This window comes from Tursiops truncatus, chromosome 15 (assembly GCF_011762595.2).
Source record: "Tursiops truncatus isolate mTurTru1 chromosome 15, mTurTru1.mat.Y, whole genome shotgun sequence".
In the NCBI taxonomy this organism is placed as follows: domain Eukaryota; kingdom Metazoa; phylum Chordata; class Mammalia; order Artiodactyla; family Delphinidae; genus Tursiops; species Tursiops truncatus.
In genome coordinates this window covers 8,991,099-9,013,609 of record NC_047048.1, presented here as the reverse complement: position 1 = coordinate 9,013,609, position 22,511 = coordinate 8,991,099, and the positions used below count along the sequence as shown (strand labels likewise).

Sequence of the window (22,511 nt, the reverse complement as noted above, 5' to 3'; positions counted from 1 at the left end):
CTACAGGGTAGGCTTAAGGCCTCCCTTCTGAACCTGCAGTCTCAGGCTCTTGGTGTCTGGTCAGGTAGCCATTCATCTGCAGGTTGTCATCCTGGGGACAGCATTTAATCATCTGATAGTTTCAGACCTCTTAACGTGGAGGGAGTGGGGAGGGACCAACCTCTTAACGTGCAGTCAGGAGATGGGGCTTTTAATGTGGCTTCTGACATGTTGACATGCTCTATAAGGCCAGCCATGGTGGGACTGTATGGTAGATGGAAAGTTCAAAGTATTTCTTGGGGTTTCTGCCCACTCTTGTATTTCATGTCCAGTGAAATGATTCCTTGTTCATGTCAGTTTGGGCTGGTGTTCCATACATAACTTCCAATTTTGACAGGCCTCTGATTGTTGCAGCCTAGTTGGTTTTCTTACTGGTAAAGGATTGCATCAATCTAGTGGCTGTGTCAGCACAGGTTGGAGTATATTTATGTCCTTCTGACACTGGCAAAGGCCCTATGTAGTCCGCTTGTCATCTGGTAACTGGATGGTCAGAGCGTCCAGTGTACCCTGGAGTGTGTCGAAGAGGGTGGCACTTCAAAGGACACCTAGGGCCGCCCTTATCTGTGACTCAGAGGTCTGCGTATTGGAGAGGCAAATGCTGCTTTTTTACCATTTCCCAAGTTTTGGGGCCTCTGTGTCCCGACTTTCGGTGGAGCCAGTCCGCCATGTCAGAGGGGGTCTGTAATTCTTCCAGGAACAAAGCTCTTGCTAATGCAGCTGCTTCGTGATGACCAGGCAGAGTTGACGAGTGCCATAAGGTCATGCTGGCACCTGGTTGCGTGCAGGCAGTCCAAATATCAGCCCTCAGTTCAGCCCCCCCCAGAGGTTTATTTAATATTTCCCGATTATTTTGATGCCAAGTGGTAAGCTTGAGGGGCATGGGTTTGTGGGTGATCACCAGCCACGTGGCTCTGGGTTCTGCCCACTGACTACTTGGTTCAGTCCCTTGAACCAGAGGACATCCGGAGCCAAGCAGCTGTGGAGGACCACCGAGCGGCTTGGCCCTACAGCTGACATCGTGTATCATGTGTTAGCAGGGGGCATCCCGGTATCTCCCTGTACCTGTGGTAGAGGGGATGCAGCAGGTGATGTTGCGGGGGTCTTTGGTGGGTCGCTGTAGGTCACCGGCCCTAATCAGGCATGCACCTCCCGGGAGAGGGTGCTTTTCTGTTGAGTAGGCTTACACTTTGTAAGGTGCTCAGTCGCACACAGGTAGGAATTCTGTATGTCAGCCGGTAGGTCAGTGGTCAGACCCCTGGTTTGTTGTAAGGCTAGGTAAACTGCTGACAGTTGTTTTTCTTTAGGACCATACCGGTTCTCTGCCCCTTTCTGTTATTGAGACCAAACTCCTAGCAGGACTTATTTCCCATTTTGTTGCTGCCAGAGCCTCCACCCAAACCCATCTGGATGTATATACTTAAATCCAATTCGCAACTTGCACCTGGCATTAACACCCTCAGTCCTTGGACAATCAGCTTGGCCTTTGCAGAAGCCTCTTGTGGGGTATTCCAGTCCCAGATTGTTCTCTTTTTCATTAAAGCATATAGTGGTTTTAATGTCTGGTCGAGGTGGGGAGTAGAAGGGTGCCAGTACCCTAGCAGACCTATAAAGGCCTGTAGTTCTTTCACATGTCAGGGCATGGGATACACCTGTGTTTTATCAAAACAGCCTCAGGCATCACTTTAGTCTTGCCAGACCAGGTAACTCCAAAGAGCTTTACTGACTGTCTCCGTCCTTGCACCTTGTTGACATTTGCCTCCCATCCCTGTGCTTTTAAATGTTCCTGAAGAGGCGTAGTGGCTTGGGGAAGAGAGCGCAAGGCATCACAGCTTGACATCTCATCGATGTAATGATAGAGAACTAAAGAGGGAGGGAAAGCCCAGTTTTCCAAATCCCAGGCCACCATCCCATGACATACAGCAGGACTATACAGACAACCTTGGGATAAGACAGTAAAAGTCTGTTGTCTCCCATTCCACGTGAAGGTGAACTGGTCCTGGGACTCCTTATCTAAGGGTGTGCTGAAAAAGGTATTAGACAAACCTAAGACACAGTGATCTGTCTAAAGGGAAGAGGAATTGGATCCAGGGGTTGGGCTGTTTGGAACTGCTGCATAGATAGGGAGGTGTTGCCTTGTTTAATTCTCTGTAATCTACTATCATGCGCCAGGTTTGGTTTTTCCACCAGCCACATGGGGCTATTTAGCGGGCTTTGTGCCGGTCTTTTAACTTCCACCTTCCCTAATTCCTTGACAGTAGCTGTTATTTTTTCCTGTCCCCCAGGTAGGTGATATTTTTTATTGCCACCACTCTCCACGGGATAGGCAACTTTACAGGATCCCGTTTACCATGATCCACCATTGCAGGCTTGACTGCTCGGATCTATAAGTGGAACTCGCTCATGCTGGTTATGAGGTCCAGGTCCTGTAGGACATCCACACCCAAAATATACTCAGGTATGGGGAAAATATAAACCAGAAGGGGATGAGCAGGGTCCGGGGGGTGGGGGGTCTTCCAACTTGTAAATACAGGCTCACTTGTTTCATCCTCACCTCTGGCCTCCATATCCATCAGTGGCTTGTATTTCCCCTTGGAACTTGGATGGATTCCCATAAATCAGGGTACACTTGGCACACTGTCTGTTAAAGCCAGGACAGTCTGTTTATTGGTGTGGGACTAATAGTTCAGTATGGGACCTCCAGTTGCCCCTTGTGGCCTGCACCAAGGAGCAACCTTGACTTCACCCCTAACCCCTAGGAGTGGGGCGTATGCACCCCTGTTCTTTTTTTTTTTTTTTTTTTTTTTTGCGGTACGCGGGCCTCTCACTGCTGTGACCTCTCCCGTTGCGGAGCACAGGCTCCGGCTGCACAGGCCCAGCGGCCATGGCCCATGGGCCCAGCTGCTCCGCGGCACGCGGGATCCTCCCGGACTGGGGCACGATCCCGCGTCACCTGCATCGGCAGGCGGACTCCCAACCACTGCGCCACCAGGGAAGCCCTGCACCCCTGTTCGTTATCTTCCTGCCCCTGTGGAGCATAGGCTTAAGCCTGTTCCTCTTTTTCTCTTGCTGGCTGAAGAGTAAACTTATTTCATTGGGTAATGCTTTCCATGAGGTTAAAAGGATCGGATTAGGTTATTTATATTCTCCTTACGGGTTCCAGCTAATACCAGGTCTTACAATAATTGTGGGAAATTCTAGTTGGGCCCCTTTGTTTAGTGTCCTCACTTTTCGTTTTTTTCTCTTTGCCTTTGTCTCCCCTTCTGTTTCTCTTATGCCAGATCTTTTCAGTTTTGCTTAGATCAGCTGTCATGGGTGCCCCGTCTGAATGAGTCGATTAACCACTGGGGCCAAAACTGAAACTAAGGTCCCGTACCAAGCTCCTAGAGTAGACTGCAGGATACCATCCTTTATACCTGTTGTAAATAACTCTTCATCAAGTTCTCGGAAATTAGGAGCATAGGTAGCATGCTTTGTTCCCAATTCCCGTAGCTATTTCTTGTAACTCTTGCATAGAGGCCGATCTTCAGGATGGGGACGGCACATGCCCCTCATTTGGCCCAGCCGTGTGTATACCTGCACGTATCTAGTCAATCAAGGTGGCTGTAGCCACCCTTGGGTTTCTCCCAACCCAGTCGCATACAAATGTTGCTGGAGGGTGGGCTGTGCTGTGACCAAGGCCATTTTTGATGTTTCTGACTCATTTAATATAATGTCATTTCTCCCAGTATCCCATGAACGGAGCACCCAGGCTGCAATTCCTTTCCTACTCTTTTGTTTAAACCTGCCAGTGAATTCTAACTCAGTGGAGAAATATCCCCGCATAGTTGTGTCTTGGATTCTAGGGATCTCGTCTCGGTTATCTCCTGGCTCCCTAGTGGCCTGTGTTGTAGTTTGGATCAGAGGTCTTGCCTGCAGGTCTTCCTCCTCTAGAGTTATGTCCACATCTTCTGACATGTAGTTATCCCAAGGATCCCACCTCTTGGGGTCCCAGTTCTCCTATGAAAAGCTCCTCACGTTTGAATGGAACAGCCTGTGGCCCTGCATTTTAGGCATCTTACATGTTATCACTTCAACATGTTCTTCCTGTTGTATTGTCCTTAATTATGTCTGAAGTGGTGGAACATGCCATCTGGACATCCCTTTCTAATGCCGGCGCCTCTTTAGTCTTCTTTAGTTCCCTGTTGAGCTGTAATTCTTTTTCTGTGCCAGTCATTAGAGCGCATAACAAAGGTCATGCAATGCAATAGCTTACTTTGTTTTTCCACTTTTTGCTTTCCCACCGCTTCAGTTGATATATCTCATAAGCCCTTTGGTGTTTTGGGGGCATCCCTGTACTCACAAACTGGCTGGAAGTGTTCCCTAAGCCTGGCCAAATCACTGCACGTGGAAGTGGCTGGCCAGCCTGGGATTTCCCCTACCATCAATGGGCTTTACTGCCCCTTTACCCATTCCTGTGTCGTTTTCAGTTTCCTGACTGGCTTGCCAATTGTTGGAGGATGGAGGGAATGAAAAGTGCCCACTGAACTGAGAAGGCATCAGGAGGCCGAAAAATGAGGCAGGCAGCTCTAGATAATCAATGGATCAGTTTATTATAGGGTAACTTACGGGGTGGGATTGGTCAGACAACAATCTGGAAGGATTCGTTGCTGCACTCTGCACAGCAGAGGGGCCAATGGGACAATTTTATAGTTAACCTAGGGTATGCGGGTAGGTCCTTGGAAACAGGGCATGCATTCCTAAGTCAAGATTTATAAATCAGTAATGAGTCTCATGGGTGCTGGGAATACACCAGCGAAGGTTTTCATCATTGTTTGGGGACTAACGGAGCATAGAGGCCACTGGTCCTAATGATTATTAAACACTGTCTATTAACTACAAAGCCCTGATGGCAGAGAAGATTTACTGCACAGTACAGTCCTGAGTAGAGTCAGCAGGACAGGAGAAACTGTCCTGACTTATGATGGTGTCACTTATGCTAACAACCGTACAGTGTAGTGTACCTGTTGGCCATCTGTATGTCTTCTTTGGAAAAATATCTCTCTAGAGGCTCTGCCCATTTTTTAATTGGGTGTTTTTAATAAACTGTTGAGTTGTATGAGTTCGCTGTGTATTTTGGATATTAAGCCCTTATCAGATACATGATTTGCAAATATTTCCCCCCATTCCATAGATTGCCTTTTCATTTTGTTGATGGTTTCCTTTGCTGTGCAGAAGCTTTGATGTAGTGTCACTTGGTTTTTGTGTTTGTTTTGCTTGCTTTTGTTGCCTTTGCTTTTTTTTTTTTTTTTTTTTTTTTTTTTTGTGGTACGCGGGCCTCTCACTGTTGTGGCCTCTCCCGTTGCGGAGCACAGGCTCTGGATGCGCAGGTTCAGCGGCCATGGCTCACGGGCCCAGCCGCTCCGTGGCATGTGGGATCTTCCCGGATCGGGGCACGAACCCATATCCCCCGCATCGGCAGGCGGACCCTCAACCACTGCGCCACCAGGGAAGCCCCTGTTGCCTTTGCTTTTGGTGTCAAATCCAAAAAATCGTTGCCAAGGATGATGTAAAGGAGCTTACACCTGTTTTCTTCTAGGCATTTTATGGTTTCAGGTTTTACATACAAGTCTTTTATTTTCCTTTCAGTTTTATTGAGATGTAATTGACATACAGCACAGTAGAAGTCTGAGGTGCACAGCATAATGATTTCACTTACATACATCATGAAATGATGACCACAGTAAGTTTAGTGACCATCCATCATCTCACATAGATACAGAATGAAAGAGATGGAAAAGAAATATATTCTTCCTTGTGATGAGAACTCTTAGGATTTATTCTCTTAACAACTTTCATATGTAACATATATCGGTATTAATTATATTTATCATGGTGTATGTTACGTTCCTAATACTTTATTTATTGTATAACTGGAAGTTTGTACCTTTTGACTACCTTCATCCAGTTCCCCCTTATCTTTGGTAACCACAAATCTGATCTCATTTTCTATGAGTTGGTTGATTTGTTTTTGAAGTATAATTGACCTATAACACTGTTAATTCATGTTACACAGCATAGTGATTTGATATTTCTGTACATTTCAAAACGATCACCACAATTGATAAGTCTAGTTACCATCCATCACCATACAAAGATATTACATAGTTATTGACTATATTCCCCATACTGTACATTTCATACCCGTGACTCATTTTTTTAAAAAATTAATTTATTTATTTTTGGCTGCATTGGGTCTTCGTTGCTGCGTGCAGGCTTTCTCTAGTTGCTGTGAGCGGGGGCTACTCTTCGTTGCGGTGCGCGGGCTTCTCATTGTAGTGGTTGCTCTTGTTGTGGAGCACGGGCTCTAGGCACATGGGCTTCAGTAGTTGTGGCACGTGGGCTCAGTAGTTGTGGCTTGTGGGCTCTAGAGCGCAGGCTTAGTAGTTGTGGCACATGGGCTTAGTTGCACCGCGGTGTGTGGGATCTTCCTGGACCAGGGCTCGAACCTGTGTCCCCTGCATTGGCAGACGTATTCGTAACCACTGCGCCACCAGGGAAGACCGACTCATTTTTTTTGTAACTGGAAGCTTGTACCTCTTTTTTTTTTTTTTTGTGGTATGCGGGCCTCTCACTGTTGTGGCCTCCCCAGTTGCGGAGCACAGTCTCCGGACGCGCAGGCTCAGTGGCCATGGCTCACGGGCCCAGCCGCTCCGCGGCATGTGGGATCTTCCCGGACCGGGGCACCAACCTGTGTCCCCTGCATCGGCAGGCGGACTCTCAACCACTGCGCCACCAGGGAAGCCCAAGGAAGCTTGTACCTCTTAATCTCCCTCACCTATTAATCTCCCTCACCTATTTCTCTCCTCCCTGCCACCCTCCTGCCCTCTGGCAATCACCTGTTCTTGGTATCTGTAACTCTGTTTCTGTTTTGTTACGTTTATTCATCTTTTTTCTACATTCCACATATAAGTGAAATCATATAGTATTTTTCTTTCTCTGACTTATTTCACTTAGTATAATAACCCCTAGGTCCATCCATATTGTCAACAAATGGCAAGATTTCATTCTTTTTATAGCTGAGTAATATGCCACATACATTCAAGTCTTTAATCCATTTTGAGTTAATTTATTGTGTGCGGTGTAAGATAGTGGTCCAGTTTCATTCTTTTATTCGCAGCTGTCCAGTTTTCTCAATGCCATCTATTGAGGAGACTGTCCTTTCCTCACTGTATATTCTTGGCTCCTTAACTGTATACTTGACCATATATTTGTGGGTTAATTTCTGGGTTCTCTATTCTGATTCGTTGATCTGTGTCTATATTCATGCCAATACCGTACTGTTTTTTTTTTCCTAAATTGAAGTGTAGTCGATTTACAATATTATATTAGTTTCAGGTATACAACATAGTGATTCAATATTTTTATAGATTATGCTCCATTTAAAGTTATTATAAAATATTGGCTACATTCTCTGTACTGTACCTCTTAATCCTCTACCTCTATCTTGCCCCTCCCTCCTTCCCCCTCTGTTGTAGTTTTGTTATGACAGGGCCCAAAGTAAGCTCATCACACGAGATGAATTGTGCAGAAGCACAGCAGTAGAATACAGTGCCATCTGTCCTGCTGTGGTAGCTTTTATTTAAGCATTATCTATGTTTACATCTTAAGACTTGTTTTCTTAACATTCCAGAAATCCAAAGCAGCAACATATGCTTTTATTGATTATACAAGCAACAATGGGCTTTCTTGACATGCCGTGCTTCGTCCTTGAGCTCATAAGCAGCACAAGGACATCTCCTTGTGTTCCCATCATTCTGATTATACTAAAGTAGCACAAGGACGTTTCCTTGTGTTCTGATTATACTGAGGTCATTTCATGGATCAGTGCCCAAAGTATCCAGGACTGCCTGCAGTCCTGGCCTATTCGCTAGCCCTCGGTTTGCCGAGGGGTTCTGACTTATTCGCTAGCCCTCGGTTTGCCGAGGGGGGGCTCACGGGTCACGTCTCCTTTCCATGTCCTCAGTTATTCCACTACACCCCTCCCCACTGGTAACCATTGTGGTGTTCTCTGTATCTGTGAATCTGTTTGTTTTGTTGTATTTGTTAATTTATTTTTAAATTCCACATATAAGTGATAACATACAGAATTTGTCTTTCTCTCTTTCACTAAGCATAATACCCTCCAAGTTTGTCCACATTCTTGCTAATGGCAGAATTTCATTCTTTATGGCAGAGTAATAGTCTGTTGTGTATGTATGCCACATTTTCTTTATCCATTCATCTATCGATGGACACTGAGGTTGCTTCAGTAACTTGGATATTGTAAATAATGCTGCTATGAACATTGGAGTGCATGTATCTTTTCAAATTAGTGTTACTTCATTTTCTTCACATATATACCCAGGAGTAGAATTGCTGGATCATATGGTAGTTATATTTTTAGTTTTTTGAGTGACCTTCATACTGTTTTTCCATAGTGGCTGCACCAATTTACATTCCCACCAGCAGTGTACTAGAGTTCCCTTTTCTCCACATCCTTGCCAACATTTGTTATTTGTGTTCTTTTTGTTGATGGCCTTTCTGATGGCTGATGGGTGTGAGGTGATAGCTCATTGTGGTTTTGATTTGCATGTCTCTGATTAGCAATGTTGAGCATCTTTTCATATGCCTGTTGGCCATCTGTATGTCTTCTTTGGAAAAATGTCTATTCATGCCTTCTCCACATTTTTTTTTTTTTTTTTTTTTTTTTGCGGTACGCGGGCCTCTCACTGTTGTGGTCTCTCCCGTTGCGGAGCACAGGCTCCAGACACGCAAGCTCAGTGGCCATGGCTCACGGGCCTAGCCGTTCCGCGGCATGTGGGATCTTCCTGGACCGGGGCACGAACCCGTGTCCCCTGCATCGGCAGGCGGACTCTCAACTACTGTGCCACCAGGGAAGCCCAGTTGTTTGTATTTTTGATGTTGAGTTGTCTTAGCTGTTTATATGTTTTTGGATGTTAATCCCTATCAGTCATATCATTCGTGAATATTTTCTGTCATTCAGTAGGTTGTCTTTTCATTTTGTCAGTGGTTTCCTTTGCTGTACCAAAGCTTTTAAGTTTAACTAGTCCTATTTATTTATTTTGTTTCCTTTGCCATAGGAGACAGATCAAAAAACAAAAAAATTGCTAGTTTTTTTTTGTTTGTTTGTTTTTGGCTGCGCTACGCAGCTTGTAGAATCTTTGTTTGTTCCCTGACCAGGGATTGAACCCGTGTCCCCTGCAGAGGAAGGACAGAGTCCTAACCACTGGACTGCCAGGGAATTCCCCTACAATTAATGTCAAAGAGTGTTCTGCCTATGTTTTCTTCTAGGAGTTTTTTGGTGTCTGGTCTTACATGTAGGTCTTTAATTGATTTGAGTTTATTTTTGTATATGGTGTGAGAAAATGTTCTAATTTCATTCTTTTACATACAGCTGTCTGTTTTTCCTAGCACCACCTATTGAAGAGACTTTGTCTTTTCCCTTTTGTATATTCTTGCCTCTGTTGTCATAGATTAATTGACCATAAGTTTGTGGGTTTATTTCTGGGCTCTCTGTTCTGTTTCATTGATCTATGTGTCTGTGTTTTGGCCAGTACCTTACTGTTTTGATTAGTGTAGCTTTGTAGTAGAGTCTGAAGTCTGGGAGCTTCATACCTCTGGCTTTGTTCTTTTTTCTCAAGATTGCTTTGGCTATTCAGGGTCTTTTGTGGTTCCATATAAATTTTAAGATTATTTGTTCTAGTTCTATGAAAAATGTCATGGATATTTTGATAGGGATTGCATTAAATCTGTAGATTGTTTTGGATAGTATGGACATTTTAACAATTTAAATTCTTCCAATCCCTTAATATGGGTATCTTTCCATTTCTTTGTATCATCTCAGTTTCCTTCATCAGTGTCATAGTTTTCAGAGTATAGGTGGTTAAGTTTAACCTCTGTGGTTAAGTTTATTCCTAGTTATTTAATTCTTTTTGATGTACTTTTGAACAGGATTGTTTTGCTTTCTAATAGTTCATTATTAGTGCATAGAAAAGTGTATAATGCTAATCTTGTACCCTGCAACTTTACTGGATTCATTTTCTAATGAACAGTTTTTTTGTGGCAACTTTAGGGTTTTCTTTATCTTGTCATCTGTAAATAGTGATAGTTTTACTTCCCTTCCAATTTGGATGCATTTTTATTTCTTTTTCTTGTCTGATTGCTTTGGATAGGACTTCCAATACTGTGTTAAATAGAAGTGGCTAGAGTGGGCATCCTTGTCTTATTCCTGATTTTAGAGGAAAAGCTTTTAGCTTTTCCCCATTGAGTATGATGTGAGCTGTGGGTTTGTCATATACAGACTTTGTTATGTTGAGATATGTTACTTTAATACCAACTTCGATGAGAGTTTTCATCATGAATAGATGTTGAATTTTTTCAGATGCTTTTTCTGCATTTATTGAGATGGTCTTGTGATTTTTATCCTTCCTTTTATTGATGTGGTGTATCACATTGATTGATTTGGGGATATTGAACCATCCCTGGAATAAATCCCACTTGATTATGGTGTATGATCCTTTTTATATATTGTTAAAATTCAGTTTGCGAATATTTTATTGAGGATTTTTGCATCCATATTCATCAGAGATATTGGCCTGTAATTTTCTTTTTTTTTTTGGAGTGTTTCTTTGTCTGATTTTGGTAGCAGGGTAATGATGACCTTGTAGAATGAATATGGGAGTGTTCCGTCTTCAGTTTTTTTGTAATAGTTTGAGAAGGATAGGTATTAGCTCTTCCTTATATATTTGGTAGAATTTCCCTGTGAAACCATCTGGTCCTGGAGTTTTGTTTGCTGGGAGTTTTTTGATTACTGATTCAATTTTACTACTAGTGATTGGTCTCTTCAGATTTGTCTATTTCTTCCTGATTCAGTCTTGTAGGATTGTATGTTTTTAGAAGTTTATCCATTTCTTCTAGGTTGTCTTTTGTTGGCATATAACTGTTTGTTCATAGTATTCTCTTACGTTGTTTTTTCAGATTGATTTTTCTAAATTTTTATTGGAGTATGGTTGCTTTACAATGTTGTGTTAGCCTCCACTGCACAACAGAATGAAATCAGCTGTACACATAACAGATATCCCCTCCCTTTGGACTTCCTTCCCATTTAGGTTACCACAGTGCATTAGGTAGAGTTCCCTGTGCTATACAGTATGTTCTCAACAGTTGTCTGTTTCATACATAGTATCAATAATGTATATGTGTCAATCCCAGTCTCCCACTTCCTCACACCCCACGCCTTTCCCCCTTGCTATCCGTACATTTGTTCTCAACGTCTGTATCTCTATTTCTGCTTTGCAAGCACCTATACAATTTTCTAGATCCCACATATATGCGTTATTATAAGATATTTGGTTTTCTCTTTCTGACTTCACTCTGTATGACATTCTCTAGGTCCATCCACGTCTCTACAAATGACCCAATTTCATTCCTTTTTATGGCTGAGTAATATTCCATTGTGTATATCTATATATCCATTGTGTATATACCACATCTTCTTTATCCTTTCCTCTGTTGATGGACATTTAGGTTGCGTCCATGTCCTGGCTGTTGTAAATAGTGCTGAAATGAACATTGGGGTGCCTATGTTTTTTTGAATTATGGTTTTCTCTGGGTATATGCCCAGTAGTGGGATTGTTGGGTTGTATGGTAGTTCTATTTTTATTTTTTTTAAGGAACCTCCATACTGTTTTCCATCGTGGCTGAATCAATTTACATTCCCACCAACAGTGTATGAGTGTTCCCTTTTCTCCACATCCTCTCCAGCATTTATTGTTTGTAGGTTTTTTGATGATGGCCATTCTGACCAGTGTGAGGTGGTACCTCGTAGTTTTGATTTGCATTTCTCTAATAATTAGTGATGTTGAGCAGCTTTTCATGTGTTTGTTGGCCATCTGTATGTCTTCTTTGGAGAAATGTCTATTTAGGTCTTCTGCCCATTTTTTGATTGGGTTATTTGTTTTTTTGATATTGAGTTGTATGAGCTGCTTGTATATTTTAGAGAGCAGTCCTTTGTCAGTTGCTTCACTTGCAAATATTTTCTCCCATTCTGAGGGTTGTCTTTTCTTCTTATTTATGGTTTCCTTTGAGACCTCGAATAGCCAAAGCAATCTTGAGAAACAAAAATGGAGCTGGAGGAAGCAGGCTCCCTGACTTCAGACTATACTACAAAGCTACAGTAATCAAGACAGTATGGTACTGGCACAAAACAGAAATATAGATCAATGGAAAAGGATAGAAAGCCCAGAGATAAACACACACACCTGTGGTCACCTAATCTATGACAGAGGAGGCTAGAATATACAATAGAGCAAAGATAGCCTCTTCAATAAGTGATGCTGGGAAAACTGGACAGCTGCATGTAAAAGATGAGATTGGAACACTCCCTAACACCATACACAAAAATAAACTCAAAATGGATTAAAGACATAAATGTAAGGCCAGATACTATAAAACTCTTAGAGGAAAACACAGGCAGAACACTCTATGACATAAATCACAGCAGCATCTTTTTTGACCCACCTCCTAGAGTAATGAAAATTAAAATAAAAATAAACAAATGGGATCTTATGATTTTTTTAATCTCTATGATATCGGTTGTAATATTTCCTTTTTCATTTCTTTTATTTGGGTCCTCTCTTTTTTTTTCTTTTCTTTTTGTGGTACGCAGGCCTCTCATGGCCGTGGCCTCTCCCGTTGCAGAGCACAGGCTCCAGGTGCGCAGGCTCAGCGGCCATGGCTCATGGGCCCAGCCGCTCTGCAGCACGTGGGATCCTCCTGGACCGGGGCACGAACCCGTGTCCCCTGCATCGGCAGGCAGACTCCCAACCACTGCGCCACCAGGGAAGCCCTCTTTTTTTCTTGATGAGCCTGGTTAAAGGCTTATCAATTTTATCCTTTAAAAAAAAATCAGGTTTTGATTTCATTGATCTTTTCTATTTTTTTGTTTGTTTGTTTTTTGGTCTCTATTTTATTTCTTCTCTTTATTATTTTCTTCTTTCTGCTTACTTTGGGCTTTGTTCTTTTTCTGATTCTTTTACATGATAGGTTAGGTTGATCATTTGAAAGTTTTCTTGTTTCTTGAGGTAGACCTGTATTTGCTATAAACTGCTCTCTTAGAACTGCTTTTGCTGCATCCCATAGATTTTGGAAAGTTGAGTTTTTATTTGTCTTAAGGTATTTTCTGATTTCCTTTTTGATTTCTTCATTGACCCATTGGGGCTTTTTTGTAGTGTATTGTTTAGTTTCCATGTGTTTGTGTTTTTCCCATTTTTCTTCCTGTGATTGATTTCTAGTTTCATACTGTTGTGGTTGGAAAAATGTTTGATATATTCTCTTAAATTTGTTGAGACTTGTTTTGTGGCCTAGCATGTGATTTATCTGGAGAATATTCCATGTGCACTTGAAAAGAATGTGTATTCTGCTGTTTTGGGATGAAATGTCCTGTAGATATCGATTAAGTCCAACTGGTTTAATGTGTAATTCAAGACCACTGTTTCTTTATTGATTTTCTTCTTTTTTTTTTTTTTTTTTTTGCGGTACGCGGGCCTCTCACTGTTGTGGCCTCTCCTGTTGCGGAGCACAGGCTCCTGACGCGCAGGCTCAGTGGCCATGGCTCACGAGCCCAGCCGCTCCGCGGCACGTGGGATCTTCCCGGACCAGGGCACAAACCCGTGTCCCCTGCATTGGCAGGCGGACTCTCAACCACTGCACCACCAGGGAAGCCTCTTTATTGATTTTCTGTCTGTCTGGACAATATGTCCCTTGATGTAAGTGTGGTGCTAAAGTTTCCTACTGTTATTTTATAACTGTCTGTTTCTCCCTTTATGTTTGTTAATATTTGCTTTATATATTTAGATGGTCCTATATTAGGTACATATATGTTATTGAGTGTAATATCCTCTTCTTTTTTCTTTTGCGGTACGCGGGCCTCTCACTGCTGTGGCCTCTTCCGCTGCGGAGCACAGGCTCCAGACGCACAGGCTCAGCGGCCATGGCTCACGGGCCCAGCCGCTCCGTGGCACGTGGGATCCTCCTGGACCGGGGCATGAACCCATGTCCCCTGCATTGGCAGGCAGACTCTCAACCACTGCACCACCAGGGAAGCCCCATCCTCTTCTTTTATTGATCCCTTCATCATTATATAATGCCCTTCTTTGTCTTTTGTTACAGACTGTGTTTTAAAGTCTACTCTGTCTGATATGAATATTGCTACCCCAGCTTCCTTGTCATTTCCATTTGCATGAAATACCTTTTTTCATCCCCTCACTTGTCTGTGTGTGTCTTTAGCTCTGAAGTGAGCCTCTTGTAAGCCGCATATAGATGGGTCTTGTTTTTTTTAAAATCCAGTCAGCTACCTATGTCTTTTGATTGAGTCGTTTAGTCCATTGACATTTAAGGTGATTGTTGATAGGTATGTACCGTTTTGTTGCTTGTTTTCTGGGTGTTCTTGTAGTTCTTCTCTGTTCTTAGCTTCTTCCCTTGTGGTTTGAGGATTTTTCTTAAGTGGTATGCTTGTGCTCCTTTCTCTCTGATTTTTGTGTTTCTACTGTAGGTTTTGATTTGTAGTTACCATGGGGTTCATATATGTTGATCTATAACTGTATCTACTTGTTTTAAACTGATAGCCATTTAAGGTCAGACACATTCTAAAAGATGTATGTTTTTTCACTGTTCTCCCCTATGTTTTGTGTTTTTGATGTCATGTTTTATATCTTCATGTTTATCCTTTAACTGTTTATTGTAGTTATAGTTGATTTTACAACTTTTGTCTTTTAATCTTCATACTGGCTTAAGTGGTTGATCCACACTTTTACTATATGTTTGTCTTACAAGCGAGATTTTTCCTTTCCTATAAATTCTTACTTCTTGTTATAGCCTTTTCTACTTAGACAAAACCCTTTAACATGTCTTTTAGAGTTGGTTTAGTAGTGATGAGCTCTTTTATTTTTTGCTTCTCTGAGAGGTTCTTTCTCTCTTCTTTAATTCTAAATGATAATCTTGGTGGATAGAGTATCCTACATTGTAGGGTTTTCCCTTTCAGCACCTTAGATATATCATGCCACTCCCTTCTTGCCTGCAAAGTTTCTGCAGAGAAATCAGCTGGTAGCCTTCTGGGTATTCCCTTGTATGTTACTCTTTGTTTTTCTCTTGCTGCCTTTAGAATTCTCTCTTTAACTTTTGCCATTTTAATTATGATGTCTTGGTGTGGGTCTCTTTGGGTTCGTCTTGTTTGGGACTCTCTGTGATTCCTATACCTGGATATTTGTTTCCTTCTTCAGGTTTGGGAAGTTTTCAACCATAATTTCACCAAATACATTTTTGACCTCTCTCTCTCTCCCCTCCTTCTGGGACCACTATAATGTGAATATTAGTACGCTTGATGTTGTCCCAGAGATCCCTTAAACTGGTCTCATTTTTTAAAGATTTTTTTGTTGTTCTGATTAGGTAGTTTCCATTATTCTGTTTTCCAGATCAAATGTGTGTTCTTCTGTATCACTTGATCTGATGTTAATTCCTTCTAGTGTGTTTTTCATTTCACTTACTGTATTCTTCAGCTTTGACTTGGTTCCTTTTTATATTTTCTAGTTCCTTGTAAAAATTTTCACTGTGTTCGTCTGTTTTCCCTAGTTCAGTTAGCACTCTTATTACTAATGCTTTGAACACTTTATCTAGTAAATTATTTATCTGTTTCATTAGTTGTTTTTTTTCAGGTTTTTTCCCTGTTTTTTTTGTTTGGAACAAATTCATCTGTCTTCTTATTTCGCTTAACTTTATGAAATTAGGTGAAAAAGTTACCTATCCCAGTCTCGAAGGGGTATCCTTGTGTGGGAGCATCACTATGCAGTCTCTGTGTGCCCAGTGCCTTTGGTGGGAGAACTGGATCTAAAGTAAGCACAGGTCATGTCTTTCCCCAGGGTGTGCTGGCAGCTATCACCTTGGTGGGAGGTGGGGCTGGAGGTGGAGGGGCTAGAGCTAGAGCCAGAGCCAGGTGTGAGCCAGGGCTTTTCCTATTCTCAGTGGCTGTCACTGCCCTACTGAGAGTGGTGTCTGGTCCCAGGATACTGGAGCAGAAGCCGAGGTTTGGGTCTGAACTGGTTCTGTTTCCTCTAAGTGTGCTTTCTACCCTGCTCCCAGCAATGGCACCTTTGCCCCAGAGGGGGTGGTGCTGGAGCAAGAGGGGCTGGAGTGGGTGCTTGGCACGGGCTGGGGCACACTCTGGGGCAGTCCTGGCATGCCAGTCAGCTCCAGACCACTCCTGATCTGTTGCTTCTACGAATGCCAGTAATGGCTGCCCTTGCCCCAACTGAATGCCATGCCAGGTCTGAGATGGCTTCGTCCCCACCCTACCCCCCAAACTGTGCACTCTCCTTGGCACCGGCAGCCTTCTCCCTAGCGTAGAGCTGTGCCAGAGCCAAGGAATCAGTGCAGCTGCTTGACGTGGGCTGGGGTGTGCACTGGGCTGGGGCATTTGCAGGAAACCAGCCAGAGTCCCAGGCTGTTTCAGTCAGCTTCCTGCACCTTGTTCCCTGGAGTAATCAAGCATGTGCTTGTTTTTCATGAGTGGAATCTAGGTTTCTAACAGCTGTTCTGTAAGTCCTACTCGTTTTCAAACCAGCTAAGGGGATTCATCTTCCTGGTGTCAGACCCTAGGGCTGTGGTGCCTAATAATGTGGTTTGAACCACTCACCTGTGCACCCTTATTTTTGGCTGCGTTGGGTCTTTGTTGCTGCGCACAGGCTTTCTCTAGTTGCGGTGAGAGGGGGGCTACTCTTCGTTGTGGTGCGCAGGCTTCTCATTGTGGTGGCTTCTCTTGTTGCAGAGCACGGGCTGTAGGTACACGGGCTTTAGTTGTTGTGGCACGTAGGCTCAGTAGTTGTGGCATGTGGGCTTAGCTGCTCTGTGGCATGTGGGCTCTTCCTGGACCAGGGCTTGATCCTGTGTCCCCTGCATTGGCAGGCGGATTCTTAACCACTGCGCCACCAGGGAAGCCCTGTGTATCCTTTTTGAGCAATTTTGCTTTTAGTCATTTATTGTTAGATTGCACTTCTGAAATGTTCATAATTTTGTTTCGAATAGGGGAAAATTGGTCTCGATCTACATTTATTCTAAAATATCCCAACAATATGTATTTGGTTCAGTAAATTTTGGTTTTATCCAGACTGAAATATCAGGGAGCTGCTTACATTGATGGTGTGAATGTTTATTGACAATATAGCAAATGGGAAAACAAGTCATGGAGTCATATGTTAAGTATGAGCTCCATTTTTTTCCTGGTTGTTAATAAATACTGATTTTTTAAAAGTCTACAAGTATTACACCACAGTATCAATAGGAGTTCCTCTTGGTAATGAATAGTGAGGGTGTCTGTGGCAGGGAATCAGCTTCCATGTGGTCCTTCAGGTGATGCCACCCAGATGGTGCCAGCATCCTGAAACCCAAGGAGGATTGTGTAATCCCTCTCTTCTTTGTCCCCTCCTAGGGGCACAGGTCCTGACCTGATTGCTTCTCTTCCTACCCATATTCCATGTGGGTTTTTCTTTACACCCTTGGTTGTATAAGAGTCTTTCTGCTAGTCTCCAGTTTGTTGTCAGTGGGAATTGCTCCACATTGTAGATGTATTTTTGCTATGTTCATTGGCGGGGAGGTGAGCTCAGCATCCTCCTACTCTGCCACCTTGAGCTTCTCCTTGGTGCCATACTGTTTTGATTACTGTGGTTTTGCAGTATAGGTTTTGCAATATAGTTTGAAATCAGGGAGCATGATGCTTCAGCTTTTTTCTTCCTTTCTCAAGATTGCTTTGGCTTTTCATGGTCTTTTGAGCTTCCATACAAATTTTAGGATTGTTCGTTCTGTTTCTGTGAAAAGTGCTATTGGAATTTTGATAGGGATTGTGTTAAATCTGTAGATTTCTTTGGGTAGTATGGACATTTTAACAGTATTAATTCTACCAATCCATGAGCACAGAATATCCTTCCATTTATTTGTGTGATCTTCAGGTTTTTTTTTTTTTTTTTTTGATCTTCAGGTTTTTTTCCATTAATGTCTTATAGTTTTCAGTGTGCAGGTCTCTCTCTCACCTCCTTGGTTAAATTTATTCTTAGGAATTTTTTACTTTTTGATGCAATTGTAAATGGGATTGTTTTCTTAATTTTTTCTGATAGTTCATTATTAGTGTATAGAAATGTAACAGATTTTCATATATATATATTTTGGGGGGGGAGCATGCCACATGTCTTGTGGGATCTTAGTTCCCTGACCAGAGATTGAACCCGCACTCTTGGCAATGAAAGTGCGGAGTCCTAATTACTGGTCTGCCATGGAATTCCCTGTATATTGATTTTGTATCCTGCACCCTTACTGAATTTATTAGTTCTAATAGTTTTTTGGTGGATTCTTTAGGGTTTTCTTTATATAAAATCATGTCATCTGCATATAGTGACAGTTTTACTTCTTCCTTTCCAATTTGGATGCTTTTTATTTTTATTGCCTGACTGCTCTGACTAGGACTTCCAATACTAGGTTGAATGAAAGTGGCGAGAGTGGGCATCCTTGCCTTGTGTTTGATCTTAGGGGAAAGGCTTTCAGCTTTTCACCATTGAGTATGATTTTATCTGTGGACTTGTCATATATGGCCTTTATTATGTTGAGGTGTGTTCCCTCTATACCCAGTTTGTTGAGAGTTTTTATGAGTGGATGTTGAATTTTTTTTTCTTCCTGTGGTACGCGGGCCTCTCACTGTTGTGGCCTCTCCCGTTGTGGAGCACAGGCTCCGGACGCGCAGGCTCAGCGGCCATGGCTCACGGGCCCAGCCGCTCCGCGGCATGTGGGATCTTCCCGGACCGGGGCACGAACCCGCGTCCCCTGCATCGGCAGGCGGACTCTCAACCACTGCGCCACCAGGGAAGCCCGGTGTTGAATTTTTTCAAATGCTTTTTCTGCATCTGTTGAGATGGTCATGTGATTTTTATCCTTTTTGTTAATTGTGTATATCGCATTGATTACTTTGTGGGTGTTGAACCATCCTTGCGTTCCTGGCACTGGCATCTTGTGCATTCCCTGTTTTAACCTAACAGATATCACCATTATGCACCCATTTGGTCAAGGCAGAAACTGAGTCATCATAGATGCTTCCCTCCTCTCCTTTCAGTCATTTATTACTGTGCCTTCAGCATCTTTCTTTTTGTCCTCCTGGATACTGCCTGGGTTTAAGCATCATATCCTATCATGATTGGCAGAATAATCTCCTAAACTGGTCTCCCCACTTCCAGACTTTCTTGTCATGTTTGTCCTCCTTGTGTTGGCTGCAGAGATCTGCAGCCAGATCTGATGCTTTACTCCCCTGCTGAAAACCCGTGGCTCTCCATTGCGCTGTGCCCCCTGCTTCCTTTCCAGGCCCATCTGCCATGCACTCTGTGCACCTGTTATTACAGTGGTTGCTGCTCCTCACCCCAGGCTTCCCTGCACTCACCTACCTCCTGGTCTGTCCTTTGACAGCTCTGGGAAGCTGCCTCTTCTCTCTCCCTCTCTCTCCATCTGTTGTAGATGTTCCCCCATCTGCCTCTAGCATGCTGCTTAGTGACCAGGGTGGTAGAGAATGGTTGTGTTTGGGTTTGAATTCCAGCTCTGCTACTTCATAGCTTTCTGAGTTGTTATTCTCTAGGCCTGTTTTCTACGTGGGTCAGGTGAATGAACAATGCTCCTTTGCAGTGTGGAGAGTACAGTTTTCACCTTACCTCCTCAGGTTACTTATATGAACATCAGGAATCAGCTCAGCATTTACCTCCCTGAACCAGGCCCCTCTCCCCAGGGTTGTGTTTTAATAGTACTGGCTAGTGAGTGTCTAATTTGTGCAAAATATTTTCCTAAGTATTTTGCATGTCATTTAATCCTCACGAGATCTACCATTTTCCAGAACTGTAGACAGAGGCTGAAGTGTCAGTGCTGCCGCCACTGGTAAATGATGGAGGTGGGATCCTGAACCTAGAGTCTGGCCTGAGAAGCCTGTTCTCTTAACTGCTGCCTCTATCTTATCAGCTTGTTAATTTACTCATAGCAGTTTTAACCGTTTGTTGCATAAATAAGCAGTTAGGTGACATGTGAAATGTCTGGCTTGCTGCCTGGCACGGAGGGGTTCAGAAAATGTGGCATGAACAGCTCTTATTCCCCGGCAGCCTCGAGGACGTACGGGCCCTCAAAGGGAAGTGCTTTCTTCTGGATTCCTTGCTGCCGGAGTTGCTCGTGTTTCCTGCCCGAACAGATCTGCATGAACATCCACTGTACCAAGCTGGTCACCTCATCCTACAAGATAAGGTAGGGTGGATGGGTGGAAATGGGAGGAGCGGGAGGGGAGTGGTCAGCCTGGGGTCCCTTTGAGCCAGCCCCTGTGCTCTGCGCCGCCAGGCGAGCTGTCTCCCGGCCATGCTGCTGGCTCCACCTCCAGGTTCCCATGTCATCGATGCATGCGCTGCCCCAGGCAATAAGACCAGTCACTTGGCTGCCCTTATGAAGAACCAAGGGTGAGTGCCATGGTCAGACAGAGTGGGGTGGGGTCTGATCCTATATTTTATAAGAAGAAATAAGGAACTCAACTCCAGTAGGTCATGAAGGCTGAAAGGAGGCCTTCCCTTTAAATATTTCCTCGTGGACCTAGGGCAGTTCCCTAAGCTTCCCAGTGGGTTACACGTGTGAGATGTGAATCCCTTAGCCCTTGGGGCAGAGGGCCCTGGGCAGTTATTTCTAACCACTGACCTTTACTTTTTTTAACTTTGTTTTAAACTTCACATGACTCACTTTAATTTTTTAATTTATTTTTGGCTGTGTCGTGTCTTAGTTGTGGCACACAGGGTCTTGGTTGAGGCGTGCAGGATCTTTCGTTGCGGCGTGGGCTCTGTAGTTTGAGGCACGTGGGCTCTCATTGAGGTGCGCGAGCTCGGTCATTGTGGTGCACAGGCCGTGCGACCTTAGTTCCCTGACCAGGGATCGAACCCACGTCCCCTGCATCGGAAGGTGGAATCTTTACCACTGGACCACCAGGGAAGTCCCCCACTGACCCTTTTTAAATATTGAGAATTTAAAAACATTTAAGTATGATTTTCTGTGTGTCCTGACTTCAGGTACGTGTCACTGTGTCAGACCTGTGGGCTCTTACGTGTTACATAAATTCTCAGTTCACCTCAACTCTGCCCTCCTTCCTAGGAAGATCTTTGCCTTTGACCTGGATGCCAAGCGGCTGGCTTCTACAGCTACGCTGCTGGCCCGGGCCGGGGTTTCTTGCTGTGAGCTGGCTGAGCAGGACTTCCTGGAGGTCTCGCCCTCAGACCAGCGTTATCGTCAGGTCCAGTACATCTTGCTGGATCCTTCTTGTAGTGGCTCTGGTGAGATGGGGGAAAATGCGGCCAAGGGCCCCACAGATCCAGAGCAGCCTTAGAGCGGGGATGGGGGGGTGTGTGGCGGTGGTCGTTCGTGTTGGCCTCAGGTTTAGTTCTGGCTCAGGTTATCCTGTGAATGGTCAGATGTGCTCATCTGTATGTGGGGATTTCATACGAAATCAGGCAGCGTGTGGTGAAAGCACTCTTCCCTAGGGATGCTGACCAGACAGCTGGAGGAGCCCGGGACCAGCGTACCGAGCCAGGAGCGCCTGCGAGCACTGGCTGCCTTCCAGCAGCGGGCGCTGAGCCACGCGCTCACGTTCCCCGCCCTGCGGCGCCTCGTCTACTCCACGTGCTCCCTCTACCAGGAGGAGAACGAAGACGTGGTGCGAGCCGCCCTGCAGCAGAGCCCAGCAGCCTTCAGGTAGTGGGTGTCCACCAGGGTCTTGGGGCGAGGGCCGCCCTCTTACTTAGAAGCCCGTTCCATTTCCTCTCTGCAGGCTGGCTCCTGTCCTCCCCTCCTGGCCGCACCGAGGCCTTGGCACTTTTCCAGGTGCTGAGCACTGCCTCCGGGCCTCCCCTGAGACCACGCTCACTGGCGGCTTCTTCACTGCTGTACTTGAACGGGTAGAGGTGCCAAGGTGAGTGAGCAGGGGGCCTGCTTGGAAGACGCTGGAGGATTGGGGCACATCTAACTCACTCTTCTTTTCTTCCAGCTCCGTCTCACAGGCTGAAGCATCAGCCCCAGAAGTTACACCCAACCCAGCTCCAAAGAGAAAGAAGAGGCGGCGAAAAGCAACAGCTGCTCCCAGCTCACAGCCTGGCATGTAGCAGGTGCTCAGAGCCTTGACCCCTCAGGTCCTCCTCTCAAGCTTAGTCTCAGGCCCTCAGCCCCAGGCAGCAGTTTTGTTTGCAAAGGCTCTTTTTATGGCTGGAGGAGGAAAACTGGTAACCGCGTTTCTCCAGCTGGAAAGAGCGGATATCCCTGTGCTGTGGGTCCCTTCCCTGGGCTCTGTTCTTGCTGGTGAGATGCACTGCTTCCCACATAAATAAAAGGCAGGACAT

The 22,511-nt window shown here is 44.3% G+C and overlaps 1 protein-coding gene across 2 annotated transcripts in view; it reads left to right on the top strand.

Moving 5' to 3' along the window:
* Positions 1 to 22,394, top strand: part of NSUN5 (NOP2/Sun RNA methyltransferase 5) — a 33,088-nt gene extending 10,694 nt beyond the window's left edge. Inside the window, exons 5-10 of one of the 2 annotated variants that reach the window (XM_019921943.3) lie at positions 20,250 to 20,388; positions 20,479 to 20,594; positions 21,274 to 21,452; positions 21,660 to 21,870; positions 21,947 to 22,087; positions 22,163 to 22,394. In XM_019921943.3, coding sequence (XP_019777502.1) covers positions 20,250 to 20,388; positions 20,479 to 20,594; positions 21,274 to 21,452; positions 21,660 to 21,870; positions 21,947 to 22,087; positions 22,163 to 22,277 — 901 coding nt within the window. In that variant the 3' untranslated portion in view covers positions 22,278 to 22,394. The remainder of the gene's footprint in view (positions 1 to 20,249; positions 20,389 to 20,478; positions 20,595 to 21,273; positions 21,453 to 21,659; positions 21,871 to 21,946; positions 22,088 to 22,162) is intronic. The other variant, XM_073792001.1, reaches the window with a different exon arrangement.
* Positions 22,395 to 22,511: the final 117 nt, after the last annotated feature.